The sequence below is a fragment of the Scyliorhinus canicula genome, chromosome 2, assembly GCF_902713615.1.
Source record: "Scyliorhinus canicula chromosome 2, sScyCan1.1, whole genome shotgun sequence".
In the NCBI taxonomy this organism is placed as follows: Eukaryota; Metazoa; Chordata; class Chondrichthyes; order Carcharhiniformes; family Scyliorhinidae; genus Scyliorhinus; species Scyliorhinus canicula.
Window position 1 is genome coordinate 85,367,115 of NC_052147.1, and position 18,865 is coordinate 85,385,979.

Consider the following 18,865-nt stretch of genomic DNA (forward strand, 5'->3'; position numbering starts at 1 on the left):
GCACAGTGGTTAGCACAGTTTCTTCACAGCTCCAGGGTCCCAGGTTCGATTCCCGGCTTGGGTCACTGTCTGTGCGGAGTCTGCACGTTCTCCCCGTGTCTGTGTGGGTTTCCTCCGGGTGCTCCGGTTTCCTCCCACAGTCCAAAGATGTGCAGATTAGGTGGATTGGCCATGCTAAATTGCCCTTAGTGTCCAAAAAGGTGGGTTGGGGTGGGGTTATTGGGTTATGGGGATAGAGTGGAGGTGTGGGCGTGGGTAGGGTGCTCTTTCTAAGGGACGGTGCAGACTCAATGGGCCGAGTGGCCTCCTTCTGCACTATAAATTCTATGATTCTAAATGCTTAGAAGTCTCCTGGATCTGATGATCAGCATCCTATGTCTTAGAAGAAGTGACTGATGAGATAATGGATGCATTGGTTGTAATCTTCCAAAATTCCCTAGATTCTGGAAAGGTCCCAACAGATTAGAACAAAGTAAGGAGGGAGACAGAAAGCAGGGAACCATAGGCTAGCTTGGAAAATATCTGTCACTGGGAAAATGCTGCAATTAAGGAAGTCGTCACAGGACATTAGAGAATTGGAATAAAACCAAGCAGAGTCAACATAGTTGCATGAAAGGGAAATCATGATTGACAAATTTATTAACCTTCTTTGAGGATGTATCAAGCAGGGGGGATAATGAGGAAGCAGTCGATCTCATGTATTTGAATTTTTAAAAGGCATTCAATGAGGTCATACTTAAAAGGGTATGGCATGAGATAGGAGCTCATTGTACTGGGGATAATAGCATGGATAATAATAATAATATTTGTTATTATAGTCACAAGTAGGCTTACATTAACACTGCAATGAAGTTACTGTGAAAAGCCCCTAGTCGCCACACTCCGGCGCCTGTTCGGGTACACTGAGGGAGAATTCAGAATGTCCAAATTACCTAACAGCACATCTTTCAGAACTTGTGGGAGGAAACTGGAGCACCCAGAGGAAACACACGCGGACACAGGGAGAATATGCAGACTCTACACAGACATTGACCCAAGCCGGGAATCAAACCTGGGACCCTGGTGCGGTGAAGCAACAGTGCTAACCACTGTGCTACCGTGCTGCCCTTAGAGGATTGTCTGGCATGGCCCTGTGGCACAGGGGTTCTATTGCAGAGGCTCTAGGTTTGAATCCTACTTCAGCACGTCCTGGCCACAAAAGGTGAGTTCTCATAAAGTGACCAAACAGATTAATTGTCGACCTGCAAATCCTTCCAATATACCTATGGCAGGCAGTAAAGTTTTTTTTTAAAAACGCGTTTTATTTAGTCTGCACCGGCTTTCCAAGAGCCGGTGCAGACTCGATGGGCCGAATGGCCTCCTTCTGCACTGTAAATTCTATGTAATTTAAACTTGTATCAAAGTAGGCTACAGCCAATAAACACCCCGGGAAACATACTTCCCAACAATCAACTATACAGTTTGTACAGATTTTCCTCCTTTTTCACCAACCCCCTCCCCCTCCCGTGCGACGAACAGCCCCTCAAACACGGTCACAAACATCCGCCGCCTTTTCTCCCCTGCTGAGCCCCTTAACTCATACTTTATCTTCTCTAACCGCAGGAAGTCGGACAGGTCACCCAACCATGCTGCTACCCCCAGTGGTAATGCCGACCGCCACTCCAGCAAAATTCGTCACCGTGCAATCAGAGAGGCGAAGGCCTTGACATCGGCCTTCCTCCTCTCCATGAGCTCCGGCTTCTCTGAAACCCCAAATGTTGCCACCAAAGGGTCCGGTCCACTCCCTCCCCACTATCCTGGCTAAGACCGCGAACACTCCCGCCCAGAATCTTCCCAATTTTTTGCAACCCCAAAACATGTGCGCATGATTCACTGGCTCCCACCCACACCTTTCACACTCACCTGCTACCCCCTGAAAGAACCCGCTCATTCTCACTCGAGTCATATGCACCCTGTGCACCACCTTAAACTGTATCAGGCACATCCTTGCACAAGAGGAGGTCCCGTTTACCCTTTGCAGTGCCTCACTCCATACTCCCCAATTGATCTCCATTCCCAACTCCGCTTCCCATTTCTCCTTGATCTTCACCACCAGCTCGCCTCCCTGCTCCCCCATCCACTTATATATATCCCTAATTTTCCCCTCCCCTTCCACATCCAGAAGCAGCAGTCACTCCAGCAGGGTGTACCCCGGCAATCTAGGGAACTCCTTCCAGACCTTTCGTGCAAAGTCCCTAACCTGTAGATACCTGAACTTACTACCCCTCAGCAACTCTACCCTCTCCCTTAGCTCCTCCAGACTGGCAAACCCTTCCTCCAAATACAAATATCACCTCCTGTATACACTATCCATCCCCCCCCGGCTCAAACCCATGATTCTCGCACAGATATCCCTTCCACCCTAAAATGCCTCCTCAGCTGATTCCATATCTTCATCGCGGACTGCACCACTGGGCTGCCTGAATACCTACTCGGAGCCATTGTCAATGCTGCCATCACCATAGCCCTCAAACTAGACCCCTTACAAGATTCCTCCTCCATCCTAACCCACTCTACCCCTTCTCCTTCCCACCACCGCCGCACCTTGTCCACATTTGCTGCCCAATAATAATGCAAGTTTGGCAATGATGCCTCTGCCCCTGTAGCAGGGTCCTCCCCACCCTCGGCACCTTCCCCGCCCATACAAAGTCAGAGATGATTGTGTCCACTTTCCGAAAAAAGGCCTTTGGTATAAAGATCGGGAGAGCCAGAAAGATAAACAAGAATCTTGGCAGAATATTCATTTTCACCACTTGAACCCTCCCCGCAAACGTTAAGTGTAGTGTATCCCACCTCTTAAGATCCTCCCTGGCCTCCTCCACCAGCTTTGTTAAGTTCCACTTATGGAGCCCTGTCCATTCCCTCGCTACCTGAATCCCCAAATACCTAAACCTATCCCTCGCTACCGTAAATCGCATCCCCCCAAAATTAGCCCGCTGTGCCAGCTCATTCACCGGGAATACCTCTCTTTACCAGCAGGCAGTAAGGTTGGGAGAGTATTGTGGTTAGCCATGGTTGATGTGGAGCAGCACCCCTCTAACTTCAGGCTAGTGACCTGTCCAAGAAAAAAAGGCTATGGAAAACATATAAGCATATTCTTTTTCTGGTTCATCCATCTCTAGGGGGTAAGCCATAGGGTACGGGCCTCTGGCACGGAGTCTGTCCCTGTTGTTCAGAAGGGAAGGGGGGAAAGGAGTAGAACATTAGTAATTGGGGACTCAATAGTCAGGGGCACTGATAGGAGATTTTGTGGGAGCGAGAGAGACTCACGTTTGGTATGTTGCCTCCCAGGTGCAAGGGTACGTGATGTCTCGGATCGTGTTTTCCGGGTCCTTAAGGGGGAGGGGGAGCAGCCCCAAGTCGTAGTCCACATTGGCACTAACGACATAGGTAGGAAAGGGGACAAGGATGTCAGGCAGGCCTTTAGGGAGCTAGGATGGAAGCTCAGAGCGAGAACAAACAGAGTTGTTATCTCTGGGTTGTTGCCCGTGCCACGTGATAGTGAGATGAGGAATAGGGAGAGAGAGCAATTAAACACGTGGCTACAGGGATGGTGCAGGCGGGAGGGATTCAGATTTCTGGATAACTGGGGCTCTTTCTGGGGAAGGTGGGACCTCTATAGACAGGATGGTCTACATTTGAACCTGAGGGGCACCAATATCCTGGGGGGGAGATTTGTTAGTGCTCTTTGGGGGGTTTAAACTAATTCAGCAGGGGCATGGGAACCTGGATTGTCGTTTTGGGGTACGGGAGATTGAGAGTATAGAGGTCAGGAGCACAGATTTGACTTCGCAGGAGGGTGCCAGTGTTCAGGTAGGTGGTTTGAAGTGTGTCTACTTCAATGCCAGGAGTATACGAAATAAGGTAGGGGAGCTGGCAGCATGGGTTGGTACCTGGGACTTCGATGTTGTGGCCATTTCAGAGACATGGATAGAGCAGGGACAGGAATGGTTGTTGCAGGTTCCGGGGTTTAGGTGTTTTAGTAAGCTCAGAAAAGGGGGCAAAAGAGGGGGAGGTGTGGCGCTGCTAGTCAAGGACAGTATTACGGTGGCGGAAAGGATGCTAGATGGGGACTCTTCTTCCGAGGTAGTATGGGCTGAGGTTAGAAACAGGAAAGGAGAGGTCACCCTGTTGGGAGTTTTCTATAGGCCACCTAATAGTTCTAGGGATGTAGAGGAAAGGATGGCGAAGATGATTCTGGAAAAGAGCGAAAGTAACAGGGTAGTTGTTATGGGAGACTTTAACTTTCCAAATATTGACTGGAAAAGATATAGTTCGAGTACATTAGATGGGTCGTTCTTTGTACAATGTGTGCAGGAGGGTTTCCTGACACAATATGTTGACAGGCCAACAAGAGGCGAGGCCACATTGGATTTGGTTTTGGGTAATGAACCAGGCCAGGTGTTAGATCTGGAGGTAGGTGAGCACTTTGGAAACAGTGACCACAATTCGGTGACCTTTACGTTAGTGATGGAAAGGGATACGTATACCCCGCAGGGCAAGAGTTATAGCTGGGGGAAGGGCAATTATGATGCCATTAGACATGACTTAGGATGTGTAGGTTGGAGAAGTAGGCTGCAAGGTTTGGGCACACTGGATATGTGGAGCTTGTTCAAGGAACAGCTATTGCATGTTCTTGATAAGTACGTACCAGTCAGGCAGGGAGGAAGGGGTCGAGCAAGGGAACCGTGGTTTACCAAAGAAGTGGAATCTCTTGTTAAGAGGAAGAAGGAGGTCTATGTGAAGATGAGGCGTGAAGTTTCAGTTGGGGCGCTTGATAGTTACAAGGAAGCGAGGAAGGATCTAAAGAGAGCTAAGACGAGCAAGGTGGGGACATGAGAAGTCTTTGGCAGGTAGGATCAAGGAAAACCCAAAAGCTTTCTATAGGTATGTCAGGAATAAAAGAATGACTAGGGTAAGAGTAGGGCCAGTCAAGGACAGTGGTGGGAAGTTGTGTGTGGAGGCTGAGGAGATAAGCGAGATACTAAATGAATACTTTTCGTCAGTATTCACTCAGGAAAAAGATAATATTGTGGAGGAGAATGCTGAGACCCAGGCTATTAGAATAGATGGCATTGAGGTGCATAGGGAAGAAGTGTTGGCAATTCTAGACAAGGTGAAAATAGATAAGTCCCCGGGGCCTGATGGGATTTATCCTAGGATTCTCTGGGAAGCCAGGGAAGAGATTGCTGAGCCTTTGGCTTTGATTTTTAGGTCATCATTGGCTACAGGAATAGTGCCAGAGGACTGGAGGATAGCAAATGTGGTCCCTTTGTTCAAGAAGGGGAGTAGAGATAACCCCGGTAACTATAGGCTGGTGAGCCTAACGTCTGTGGTGGGTAAAGTCTTGGAGAGGATTATAAAAGATACGATTTATAATCATCTAGATAGGAATAATATGATTAGGGATAGTCAGCATGGTTTTGTGAAGGGTAGGTCATGCCTCACAAACCTTATTGAGTTCTTTGAGAAGGTGACTGAACAGGTAGACGAGGGTAGAGCAGTTGATGTGGTGTATATGGATTTCAGTAAAGCGTTTGATAAGGTTCCCCACGGTCGACTATTGCAGAAAATACGGAGGCTGGGGATTGAAGGTGATTTAGAGATGTGGATCAGAAACTGGCTAGTTGAAAGAAGACAGAGAGTGGTAGTTGATGGGAAATGTTCAGAATGGAGTTCAGTTACGAGTGGCGTACCACAAGGATCTGTTCTGGGGCCGTTGCTGTTTGTCATTTTTATAAATGACCTAGAGGATGGGTGAGTAAATTTGCAGACGACACTAAAGTCGGTGGAGTTATAGACAGTGCGGAAGGATGTTGCAGGTTACAGAGGGACATAGATAAGCTGCAGAGCTGGGCTGAGAGGTGGCAAATGGAGTTTAATGTGGAGAAGTGTGAGGTGATTCACTTTGGAAAGAATAACAGGAATGCGGAATATTTAGCTAATGGTAAAATTCTTGGTAGTGTGGATGAGCAGAGGGATCTCGGTGTCCATGTACATAGATCCCTGAAAGTTGCCACCCAGGTTGATAGGGTTGTGAAGAAGGCCTATGGTGTGTTGGCCTTTATTGGTAGAGCACAGTAAGAAGTCTTACAACACCAGGTTAAAGTCCAACAGGTTTGTTTCAAACACGAGCTTTCGGAGCACGGCTCCTTCTTCAGGTGAGGAATTGGTAGAGGAATTGAGTTCCGGAGCCATGAGGTCATGTTGCAGTTGTACAAAACTCTAGTACGGCCGCATTTGGAGTATTGCGTACAGTTCTGGTCGCCTCATTATAGGAAGGACGTGGAAGCTTTGGAACGGGTGCAGAGGAGATTTACCAGGATGTTGCCTGGTATGGAGGGAAAATCTTATGAGGAAAGGCTGATGGACTTGAGGTTGTTTTCGTTAGAGAGAAGAAGGTTAAGAGGTGACTTAATAGAGGCATACAAAATGATCAGAGGGTTAGATAGGGTGGACAGCGAGAGCCTTCTCCCGCGGATGGAGGTGGCTAGCACGAGGGGACATAGCCTTAAATTGAGGGGTAATAGATATAGGACAGAGGTCAGAGGTGGGTTTTTTACGCAAAGAGTGGTGAGGCTGTGGAATGCCCTACCTGCAACAGTAGTGAACTCGCCAACATTGAGGGCATTTAAAAGTTTATTGGATAAGCATATGGATGATAAGGGCATAGTGTAGGTTAGATGGCCTTTAGTTTTTTTCCATGTCGGTGCAACATCGAGGGCCGAAGGGCCTGTATTGCGCTGTATCGTTCTATGTTCTATGTTCTAGACGTGGGAAGTCTTCTGAGTCTTACAAGAAACAGAATTGTCATCAATGGGTCATTGGATTGGAATGGATTTGTTAATTGTCATGTGTACTGAGGTAAAATGTAAAGTATTTTTCTGCGAGCAGCTCAAACAGATCATTTACTACATGAAAAGAAAAGAAAATAGATATTAGGGCAACACAAGGTACACAATGTAACAACATAGACACCGGCATCGGGGTGAAGCACACAGTCATGTAGTATTAATCAGATCAGTCCATACGAGGGTCGATTAGGAGTCTGGTAACAGTTGGGAAGAAGCCGTTTTTGAATCCGATCATGTGTGTTCTCAGACTTTTGTATCTTCTGCCCAATGGAAGAAGTTGGAAGAATGAGTAAGCTGGGTGGGAGGGGCCTTTGATTATGCTTGCCCACTTTCCCAAGGCAGCGGGAGGTGTAGATGGAGTCAATGGATGGGAGGAAGTTCGTGTGATGGACTGGGCGGTGTTCACAACTCTCTGAAGTTTCTTGCGATCCTGGGCCGAGCAGTTGCCATACCAGGCCGTGTTGCAGCCAGATAGGATGCTTTCTGTGGTGCATTGGTAAAAGTTGGTAAGAGTCAGTGTGGACATGTTGAATATCCTTAGTTGCCTGAGGAAGCATAGGCACTGTTGTGTTTTCTTGGTGGTAGCATCGACGTGGGTGGACCAGGACAGATTTTTTATGAAGTGCACACCGAGGAATTTAAAGCTGTCAACCATCTCCACCTCGGCCCCGTTGATGCAGGCAGGGGTGTGTCCGATATTTTGCTTCCTGATGTCAATGACCAGTGCTGTTTAGCTGGCAGTGAGGGAGAGATTGTTGTCATTATATCACTCCACTAGGTTCTCTAACATTTTCTAATTGGAAAATTATAACTAAATTGTAATTGTCTGAACTATTTATAGTATATTTTAATGACTTGGATGAAGGGACCATGGGCGTGATTCTCCGTTTCAGAGGCTAAGTGTTGATGGCTGGATTGAATCGGTGGACTCCTACAACCATGGAATCAGTGCTCTTCCCAGAGCAATTCATGATCCGTTAATGGGCTAGAACCGGTTACATTGGAACTTGATCAATTCCAATGGAAAACAGTGTCCAATTCGACAGGGTCGGGACTGCCGCTCGAGAGGCTGACAAGCTGTAGCTTGACACTCCATCTATCAGCACTCCATTCCCCACACACACTCATCCCAGCCAATAAGACGGCAGCACAGAGAGCAGCACCCTAGTTCACGGACGCAGAGCTCGAGACCCTGCTGGACGCCGTGGAGGAGAGGAGGGCCACCCTATTCTCTGGAGTGGGAAGGCAGCTGTGGTACACGGGCCTGGATGCAGGTGGCAGAGTCCATGAGCGCGGTGTACGCCACCACCAGGACCCCGTCCCACACACCGTCTCTGCCCCCCTCCCCAACCCGGATGTCGACAGAACGACAGAACCCCAACCGCCAGCAGTCTGCTTGCACCGCACCCTGCACCACATGCCAGCCCCCATCCCACCCGCCATGGCCGGGTGCCTTGGCCACAAGGCTCACCAGCTGCACACCCCCTATGCTGCATGGGTCTGACTGCCTGTCAATGTGTGCTTTCTGCCTCCTCCACAGAGAGCGAGAGAAGACTGGAAGGAGACCATCAGACCTGCTGTCCCATGCTGCCATGGAGCAGCGGTCACAAGACCTGATCGGTGGGTCCAGAGAGAGGGCAGTGACCGTGACGGAGGTCGGCACCTGAGTGACTGCGGGCCCACCCAGGCAAAAGATGGCTGCCCAAAGGGAACCAGGTCACAGGGCGGGAATCCCCCCCAAGATTCCCCCCCCCCCCCCCACCCCCCCCAAGATTTCCCCCCCCCCCCCCAATGTACTGTCTGGGGATCCACATCGACGTCACGTTCGGGCTCGTAAGATCACTATAGACATCAGATAAGTTGGCACGGGTGCAGCACACAAGATACCATTAGGGGCTGGAGCACAAACTGTTATATAGATGTTCACCCCGTCATATTCAAAATAAACATCTGTGCACAAAAGTTCCAACCTGCTCTTTCAGAAGGGCGTGAGGGATGGGCTGTGCTGGCTGTAGAGGGAGTGCTGGGGGGACGGGACAGGACGATGTGGGGGTTGGTGGTGGGGGAGACGGGCGGATGTTGGAGGTGGGCTGGGGCCCCCAGGACAGACATCGCACATCGCCCTCCCTGCTCCTCCCTCTCAACCCCAGCCACCACCCCCCCCCCCCGCACTGCATCCCCACCTCCGCCCCCTCAAGGGTTCATTGGGACTGTGTGATGGAATGGCCAGCTCGCATGCAGGGATCACCCAGGTGGACGCTGGAAAGTGCTACCATGGGCCTGAGTCAGATGTTGTCAAACGATGCAGAACACCAGAGCTGATCACAGAGTGGGTTGTCAGCATCCTCCATTCCATGGACCATATTCGTTGTCACTGCCGTAGTGAGGCAGGTGGGAATTACAGTGGGTGACAGGTGGAGCAGTGGTTAGCACTGCTGTCTCACGCCGTCGAGGATCTGGGTTCAATCCCAGCCCAAATTGTCTTGCATCTTTGACTTTGTCTATATATATATGTTTCTGGAACCTACCTCTTCATTCACCTGAGGAAGGAGAAGTGCTCCGAAAGCTCGTGTTTGAAACAAACCTGTTGGACTTTAACCTGGTGTTGTAAGACTTCTTACTGTGCTCACCCCAGTCCAACGCCGGCCTCTCCACAACAGGAAGGAAAGAGCACAACCAGATCAGCTGTGGTGACCGTGTGGAATGATGGAGCCAATTGAGGGGCCAAATGGCCGACTCCTCCTATTTCTTCTGTTCTTGGGCAGAGATGGCAGGGAAACAATTTAATTACCCCGAGGGTTGTTGTTATCTGAAATGCATTGTCTGAAAGAGCGCCAGAAGCAGGTTTAATAGTCATTTTCAAAAGTGGATTGGATAAAGACTTGAAAAAGAAAAATGTTGAAGGCTGTGTGAACCGGACAGGGTGGTGGGATTAACTGGATAACTTTTTCAAAGAGTTGTCACAGGCTTGAGGAGTTGAATGGCCTCCTCCTATCCTGTAAGATCCTCTCAGTTTGTGCTCATCAAGTTGATGGACACCAGTGCTGGGCAGGTAAACACTGTTATACTCAAACACCAAAATTGTACGGCTTCTCTCCCGATGTTGAACTTCACCCGACAGGAGCACAGATCAGAAAACCGAGTACACCGTAGCCCCTAGTACTCCCGTTTGCATTCTCATCGAACAGTATATGGTGTCAGGAGCAGAGGTTGGAGATCTGAGTTTCCCATTGTGGGCAGTCCCACACCGTTGGGAAATCCCCCGGGCTGCTGGCGCAACGGAGAATCCCGACAGCGGAGAATCCAGCCCCTGGTGTCCACATTAGGATTTGCCAAGACAAATGCAGAGTAGGTTAAATGCAATGCAAGGATATCCATTTTGTTTATACTTGTCAATCGAAAATAAAACTCAACAGTCGAACACCACAGAAGCCAAGAACCGCTGAGTGAAACTGGCCTGGTATATCAGCTATCCTAGTCTGGCACACAGCTGTGTTCTGACTGCTCTCAGTTATACATCAACAAGCATTTGACCAGGATGAGACTATTCAGCACCCCGTGTCTGTTCTGTCATTTGGTTAAATTCTGGCTGTTCGGTACTTTAATCCAATCTACCAACTCCCACCCCCTTGTCCCCTTATCTAACAAAAATCTGTCAATCTCAGCATCTCTCATACACTGGTCATCAGAATATTCCAGAAAAGAGGACATGAAATGCTGGAAACTCTCAGCAGATCATAGAGCATTAGTAGAAAGAACAGACAAGTTAACATAGACTTATGTAGAAATTACCAGACAACAGCTTGTTCGGTCCAACCGGTCCGTCCTGGCATTTACCCTCCACATGAACACAATTTCTGATTTCAAAGTGGAAGGTGAAGTAAGTCAGCTTACACCGGAACAGTTATTTCTGCATTGAAGTTGCCTCACTCTAGACCTCGTGTGTTTACTTTTTTTTATAAATTTAGAATACCCAGTTATTTTTATTTTCCAATGAAGGGCCAATTTAGTGTGGCCAATACACCTGCACATCTTTTGGGTTGTGGGGGTGAAACCCACGCAGACATGGGGAGAATGTGGAAACTCCACACCGACAGTGACCCAGGGCCGGGATTCAAACCAGGGTCCTCAGCGCTAGAGTCCCAATGCTGCCCCTCATGCGTGTTTTTTCTTTTTAATAATTTTTATTGGAAAATTTTGTATTTATATAACAACAACGAACAGCAATAAAATACCAACAATAACAATAACAGTCATAAACATTCGCCCAACCTCAATGAACAACAAAACATATTAACAACAAATTAAATTAACACAATATTAAATAACCATAGAAAAAAAGATAGAAAAAAGAAAGAACACCCTCCTCTTACCCCCCCCCCCCCCCCCCGTACTGATCCTCTCAGGGCAAATTTGACCCTCTCCAATGTTATAAATCCCGCCATGTCACTGATCCAGGTCTCCACATTTGGGGGCCTCGCATCCTTCCACTGCAGCAAGATCCTTCGTCGGGCTACTAGGGACGCAAAGGCCAGGACACCAGCCTCTTTCGCCTCCTGCACTCCCGGCTCCGCCGCAACTCCAAAAATCGCGAGTCCCCAACCTGGTTTGACCCTGGATCCAACCACCCTCGACACCGTCCTCGCCACCCCCTTCCAGAATTTTTCCAGTGCCGGGCATGCCCAGAACATATGGGCGTGGTTCGCTGGACTCCCCGAACGCCTGGTGCACCTGTCCTCACCCCCAAAGAACCTACTCATCCGAGTCACAGACATATGGGCCCGGTGCAGCACCTTAAATTGGATGAGACTAAGCCTCGCACATGAAGAGGAAGAGTTAACCCTTTCCAAGGCATCCGCCTAAGTCCCATCCTCTATCTGCTCCCCTAGTTCCCCCTCCCATTTAGCCCTCAGCTCCTCCACTGACGACTCCTCCACCTCCTGCATTACCTTATAAATGTCAGACACCTTCCCCTCTCCGACCCACACCCCCGAAAGCACTCTGTCCATCGCCCCACGCTAGGGCAGCAACGGAAATTCCTCCACCTGTCGCCTAGCAAATGCCTTTACCTGCAAGTATCTGAACATGTTCCCTTGGGGGAGCCCAAATTTATCTTCCAGTTCTCCCAGGCCCGCAAACCTCCCGTCAATAAACAGGTCCCTCAATTTACTGATGCCCACCCTATACCACCCCCTAAATCCCCCATCAGTGTTCCCCGGGATGAACCAATGATTTCCACCTAATGGAGCCTCCATCGAGCCCCCTGTTTCCTCCCTATGCCGTCTCCACTGTCCCCAGATTCTTAGGGTCGCCGCCACCACCGGGCTCGTGGTATACCTCTTAGGAGAGAGCGGCAACGGCGCCGTTACCAAGGCACCCAGGCTTGTACCTCTACAAGATGCCATCTCCATTCTTTCCCCCCCCCCCCCCCCCCCCCCCCCCCCCCCATTGACACATTGGCCGCCCAATATTACCCCAAAAGGTTGGGCAGCGCCAGCCCGCCTCTATCCCTCCCTCTCTCCAGGAAAACCCTCTTCACTCTCGGAGTTCCGTGCACCCACACAAAGCTCAAAATACTGCTAGTCACCCTCCTAAAGAAGGCCCTGGGTACGAATATGGGCAGGCACTGAAAGAGGAACAAGAACCTCGGAAGCACCGTCATTTTGACGGACTGCACCCTACCCGCCAACGACAATGGCAACATGTCCCACCTTTTGCATTCCTCCTCCATCTGATCCACAAGCCTGGTGAAATTACGCTTGTGAAGAGTTCCCCCAGTCACTGGCCACCTGCACCCCCAGGTACCTAAAACTCTCCCCTGCCCTCTTAAGCGGGAGCCTACCAATTCCCTCCTGGTCCCCAGGGTGCACCACAAACACCTCACTCTTGCCTAGATTTAGTTTATAGCCTGAAAAGGTCCCAAACTCAGCTAGCAACTCCATCACTCCCGGCATCCCTCCCACTGGGTCCGCCACATACAGTAGCAGGTCATCGGCATACAACGACACCCTATGTTCCTCCCCACCCCGCACCAAACCCATCCAACTTCCTGAATCCCTCAACGCCATCGCCAGCGGCTCGATTGCCAGTGCAAACAACAAGGGGGACAGGGGGCAACCCTGCCTGGTCCCTCGGTAAAGCCGGAAGTACTCCGACCTCCTCCCATTCGTGGCCACACACGCCATCGGGGCCTCATACAGTAGCCTCACCCATCTAATAAACCCTTCACCAAATCCAAACCTCCCCAACACCTCCCACAAGTACCCCCACTCCACTCTATCGAAGGGGGATGGGACGTTTCGACGTGGCCCATTCGGCGTAGCCCTTTCGGCGGAGGAATTTTTCGGTGGAGGAATTTTTCGGCGGCGGGACAGGCTTCAGAAAGACAGGTTAGTGCAATGAGCAGACATTTAATATCGGTCTTGCTCTTGCTCTTAGTTCTAGGATGCGCAGCATTTCTCTCCCGCTTTAGAGGCTGTCCCTGGTTTGCACATGAGCAGTGGGTGACTCCGGAAGGAGCCGGCGAGGTGAAGCGGACAGGCGGCCCAGTTCAGGGGGACAGCAGCCGGCGAGCAGAAGCGGACAGGCGGCCCAGTTCAGGGGGACAGCAGCCGGCGAGGTGAAGCGGACAGGCGGCCCAGTTCAGGGGGACAGCAGCCGGCGAGGTGAAGCGGACAGGCGGCCCAGTTCAGGGGGACAGCAGCCGGCGAGGTGAAGCGGACAGGCGGCCCAGTTCAGGGGGACAGCAGCCGGCGAGGTGAAGCGGACAGGCGGCCCAGTTCAGGGGGACAGCAGCCGGCGAGGTGAAGCGGACAGGCGGCCTGGTTCAGGGGAACAGCACCCCCCCACCCCCAAGGTTTAAAAGGTTTATTCAAAACCTTGGAACCATTTCACCTTTGCTCCTGAGAGGGGAATGGGAGGTTTTTAAAATATTTTAAAAAGTGACGCTGAAATGTCCTGACGCCTGAACGGCCACGCCGAATCAGCCAATTATTTCCCTGACGCCGAATCGGCCACGCCGAATGGGCTACGCCGAAACGTACCAAACCCCTATCGAAGGCCTTCTCCGCATCCAGCGCCACCACTATCTCAGCCTCCCCCTCAATCGCCGGCATCATGATGACATTCAACAACCTCCGCACATTCGTGTTCAGCTGCCTTCCCTTAACAAAACCTGTCTGGTCCTCGTGTACAACCCCTGGCACACAGTCCTCTATCCTCGTGGCCAGGATCTTTGCCAGCACCTTGGCATCCACATTAAGGAGAGATATGGGCCTGTACGAACCACACTGCTGGGGGTCCTTGTCCCTCTTTAAGATGAAAGAAATCAGCGCCCGCGACATCATCGGGGGCAAAGTCCCCCCCTCCCATACCTCATTGAGTGTCCGCACCAACAGGGGGCCCACTAGGTCCACAAACTTTTTATAAAACTCCACCGGGAACCCATCCGGCCCTGGCGCCTTCCCTGACTGCATCTGCCCGATCCCCTTAACCAGCTCCTCCAGCTCAATCGGTGCCCCCAACCCCTCCTCCTGCACCTTCGGGAAAGATAGCCCATCGAGAAAACTCTCCATTCCCCTCCTCTCCACCGTTGGCTACGACCGGTACAGTTCCCCGTAAAAGTCCTTGAAGACATCATTCACCTCTACCCCCTTCCGCACCACATTCCCACTGTTATCTCTCACTCCAGCAATTTCCCTAGCCGCATCCCGCTTGCGGAGCTGATGAGCCAGCATCCTACTCGCCTTTTCACCATGTTCATACACTGCCCCTTGTGCCTTCCTCCACTGTGCCTCCGCCTTTCTAGTTGTCAACAAATCAAATTTAGCCTGTAGGCTGCGCCTCTCCCCCAACAATCCCTCCTCTGGTGCCTCTGCGTACCTCCTATCTACCTCCAGGATCTTCCCCACCAGTCTATCCCTCTCACTCCTCTCCCTGTGAGCCTGGATGGATATCAGCTCCCCACGAATCACTGCCTTCAGGGCTTCCCAGACCATCCCCACCCGGACTTCCCCCGTATCATTTGCCTCGAGGTACCCCTCAATACTTGCCTGGACCCTCCTGCACACCTCCTCCTCCGCCAACAACCCCACATCCAACCGCCACAACGGGCGCTGGTCCCGCACCTCCCCCATCTCCAAATCCATCCTATGCGGAGCGTGGTCGGAGATTGCAATGGCCGAATACTCGGCCTCCTCCACTCTCGGAATCAGTCCCCTACTCACCACGAAGAAGTCTATCCGAGAATAAACCCTATGTACGTGGGAGAAAAAGGAATACTCCCGTGCCCTCGGCCTCACAAACCTCCATGGATCCACCCATCCCATCTGGTCCATAAAGCCCCTCAGCACCTTGGCCGCCGCCGGCCTCCTACCCGTCCTTGAACTGGACCAATCCAGTGAAGGATCCAACACCGCATTGAAGTCCCCACCCATAATCAGACCTCCCGCCTCTAGATCCGGGACACGTCCCAGCATACGCTTCATAAAGCCCGCATCATCCCAATTTGGGGCATACACACTAACAAGTACCACCTTCTCTCCCTGTAGCCTGCCCCTTACCATAACAAACCTACCCCCCTTATCCGCCACCACCTCAGATGCCTCAAACGACACATTTTTCCCCACCAGAATCGCCACCCCCCCGGTTCTTCACATCCAACCTGGAGTGGAAAACCTGCCCCACCCACCCCTTCCTCAGACGGACCTGGTCCACCACCTTCAGATGGCTCTCCTGAAGCATTGCCACATCTGCCTTTAGCCCCCTCAGATGAGCAAGTACCCTAGACCGCTTCACTGGCCCATGCAGTCCTCTCACATTCCAGGTGACGAACCGGATCAGAGGGCGAGATGCCCCGTCCCCCGCCGACTAGCCATAGCCCGTCGACTGCCCGCCCCAGGCCAGCACCCCCCGCCCGACCCAGTCCCCACGGCGACAGCACCTCACCTCTGTCCCCCCGGCCCACGCCAGCTCCTTCCTGACCCTACCAGCAGCAACCCGGTATTCCCCCCCCCCCAGGCTAGGAACCCTCCTAGCCGCGACCCGTCCTCCATTGTACTTCCGTGGGTCAGCTAACTTCTGCTGACCCTGGAAACTCCCGCCAAAACCCAACCCCTCCCAAAGTGGGATAGTCCCCCCCCCCCCCCCGTCACTCCTCAAGGCACCGCTCCAGCATGGGAAGGAGCCAGTAAAGGCCCCGCCCCCCCCGCCATCTCCACCCCTCCAGCCCCGCAACGCGGGAAACCAGAGGAAAGCCCACGCTTTCGCACTGCCCCACCACACCCTTCTGACGCAACTCCCAAATACCAGCCCCACTCCATACCCCAACCCCATACAGAAAACAACAAACCCCCAAACCCCCCCCCGCAAAATACAAAACTCAAACCATGCCCCCCAACAGAAAACAGAACAAAACCCAAATAAATAACCATATCAAAATTACAAAAGTACAGAAAAAATACAGCAACAGCAAAAACCAGCAATAAAACATTACAACCGACCCCGCAACACCCAACCCCTAGTTCGAGTCCAGCTTCTCCGTCAGCACAAAGGCCCACGCCTCCTCCAGGGAATCAAAATAGTAATGCCTCTCCAAATAAGTTACCCACAAGCGCGCAGGCTGCAACATTCCGAATTTTATTTTCTTCTTGTGGAGCACCTCCTTCATCCGATTAAACCCGGACCGCCGCTTAGCCACCACCGCACTCCAATCCTGGTAGATCCGTACTACCCGTATTCTCCCAATTGCTGCTCTTTACCCTCTTGGCCCAGCGCAGCACACACTCCCAATCGCTGAAGCGGTGAAACCTCACCAGCACCGCACGCGGGGGTTCATTCTCCTTGGGCCTCCTGGCCAGTACTCTGTGGGCTCCCTCCAGCTCCAGGGGCAGACTGAAAGACTCTGCCCCCACCAACGTGTTCAGCATCCTGGCCACGTAGGTTGTCAGATCCGACCCCTCCAGACCCTCCGCAAGGCCCAAGATCCTCAGATTCTTCCGCCTCATGCGGAGATCAAGCTCCTCGAAGCGGTCTTGCCACTTCTTATGGAATGCCTCATGCCCCTCCACCTTACTCACGAGGACCATGGCCTCCTCCTCTCGTGCAGTGGCCTGCTCCTGCAACGCCTGGATGGCAGCACCCTGGGTCGTCTGGATCTCCAAAAGCTTTTTGTTTGTTTCCTGCAGAGAGCTCAGCAGCTCAGCCTTAAAATCTGCAAAACAGTGCAGGAGAGCAGCTTGCTGCTCCTGCGCCCACAGCCTCCACTCCTCTGGTGCTCCGCCGGCCGCCATTTTGAAATCCTTCCCCCGTTTTTTCTGGGGAGCTGCTGCCGTTTTTTTCCGTGTTCCACTCCGAGTTCGATGCATTAAATGTGGAGATAGTTGATCACAACACCTTCTCCCACCAGGAGACGTTGAAGAAACTCCGTTTTGGGCTCTTAAAAGAGCCGAAAAGTCCGTTTAAATCGGGAGCTCCCAAATGCGCGGCTTACTACATCATCGCGAGTAGCATGGTGGTTAGCATCAATGCTTCACAGCTCCAGGGTCCCAGGTTCGATTCCCGGCTGGGTCACTGTCTGTGTGGAGTCTGCACGTCCTCCCCGTGTGTGCGTGGGTTTCCTCCGGGTGCTCCGGTTTCCTCCCACAGTCCAAAGATGTGCGGGTTAGGTGGATTGGCCATGCTAAATTGCCCGTAATGTAAGGTTATTGGGGGGATTGTTGGGTTACGGGTATACGGGTTACGTGGGTTTAAGTAGGGTGATCATTGCTCGGCACAACATCGAGGGCTGAAGGGCCTGTTCTGTGCTGTACTGTTCTATGTTCTATCGCCGCCACCGGAAGTCCCCTCATGCGTGTTTACTTAACAGCATTTAGGGCGGGATTCTCCGACCGCCAATGCCGAAATCGTGTTCGGCGATCGGCCGAAAAATCCATGTTTATGCTGGAATCGGGGGCGGTGCTGTTTTTGCGATGCTCCACCCCCTCAAATACAGCGTATGCGGGGAGTACGGCGCACACTGTCTGGATGGCCTCAGGACGTCACCTGAGGCCCTACCACGATGCTCCACCCCTGATGGTCCGAGTCCCCAACGGTGTGGCGCGCGTGTCCTCGCAACTTTCGGAGTCCTCACGTGGCGGCTGCGGACTGTGTCCAGCAGCGCCACAGTCTGGGGAGGAGCCATTCTGCTGGCGGGGGGGGGGGGAAGAGAGAGGGGACTTCGGCGGGGGCTGGGGGGATTGATGGGGGGTGGTCCGGGGGTGGCGAGGGTAGTGACGGGGGGGACGGTCTTTGGCAAGCCGGGTCGGCGCACAGCCGGCGCCATATTCGCGGCCGCCGCAGGCACCGACTTTCTGATTGTACAACCTGACCGATCCTGCAGAAATAGCCGCAGAATTAGAGAACACAGCCCTTAGACTTTGCAGCCTTCAAAAGGACAACTTGGCTGCAGAATTGCACATTCTACATTGCAAAGTACCACATGGTCTGTATAAAATAACACACTGGACTACCCATGTACATCACCACAGGAGATTTTGATATATATTTTATATTGGTAGTACCGTGTCAGTACAGAACAATTGGCATCATTTTTAAAATCACCTGACGGTCATTATCCAATTTAGAAGCAACATTTGAACTGTATTTGAATTGTTTTATAAATCTAAGATTTAATGAACTTTATTTCCTCTGCCAGGTTAAATATAGAAAGAGGTGATCCTTCCTCAGTGGATGCAAGGCCAGGACAAACCGTGAGGTTATTGTGCAGGGTCGATGCTTCCCCCTCTCGTACTGTTGAATGGCACAGAGATGGAAGGCCATTATATTCAGTGAGGTTAGTGTAAGTTAAAAGGGCTGAGCTGATAATAGCTCTGGCTGGAGAGCTTCTTCTAGAATTCTAGAGTTCCGTGTTCTAAATGCGAGAATGTCTATCTCAGCTCCCTTCATGCAACCTTTCCCCGGATGATATGGACATT

At 51.6% G+C, this 18,865-nt stretch overlaps 1 protein-coding gene across 7 annotated transcripts in view; it reads left to right on the forward strand.

Moving 5' to 3' along the window:
* paplna (papilin a, proteoglycan-like sulfated glycoprotein) overlaps window positions 1-18,865 on the forward strand; it is a 324,761-nt gene that overhangs the window by 269,731 nt on the left and 36,165 nt on the right. For all 7 annotated transcript variants that reach the window (XM_038781804.1, XM_038781766.1, XM_038781791.1 and 4 more), the window contains one exon: window positions 18,586-18,723. In XM_038781804.1, the coding sequence (XP_038637732.1) occupies window positions 18,586-18,723 (138 nt within the window). The remainder of the gene's footprint in view (window positions 1-18,585; window positions 18,724-18,865) is intronic.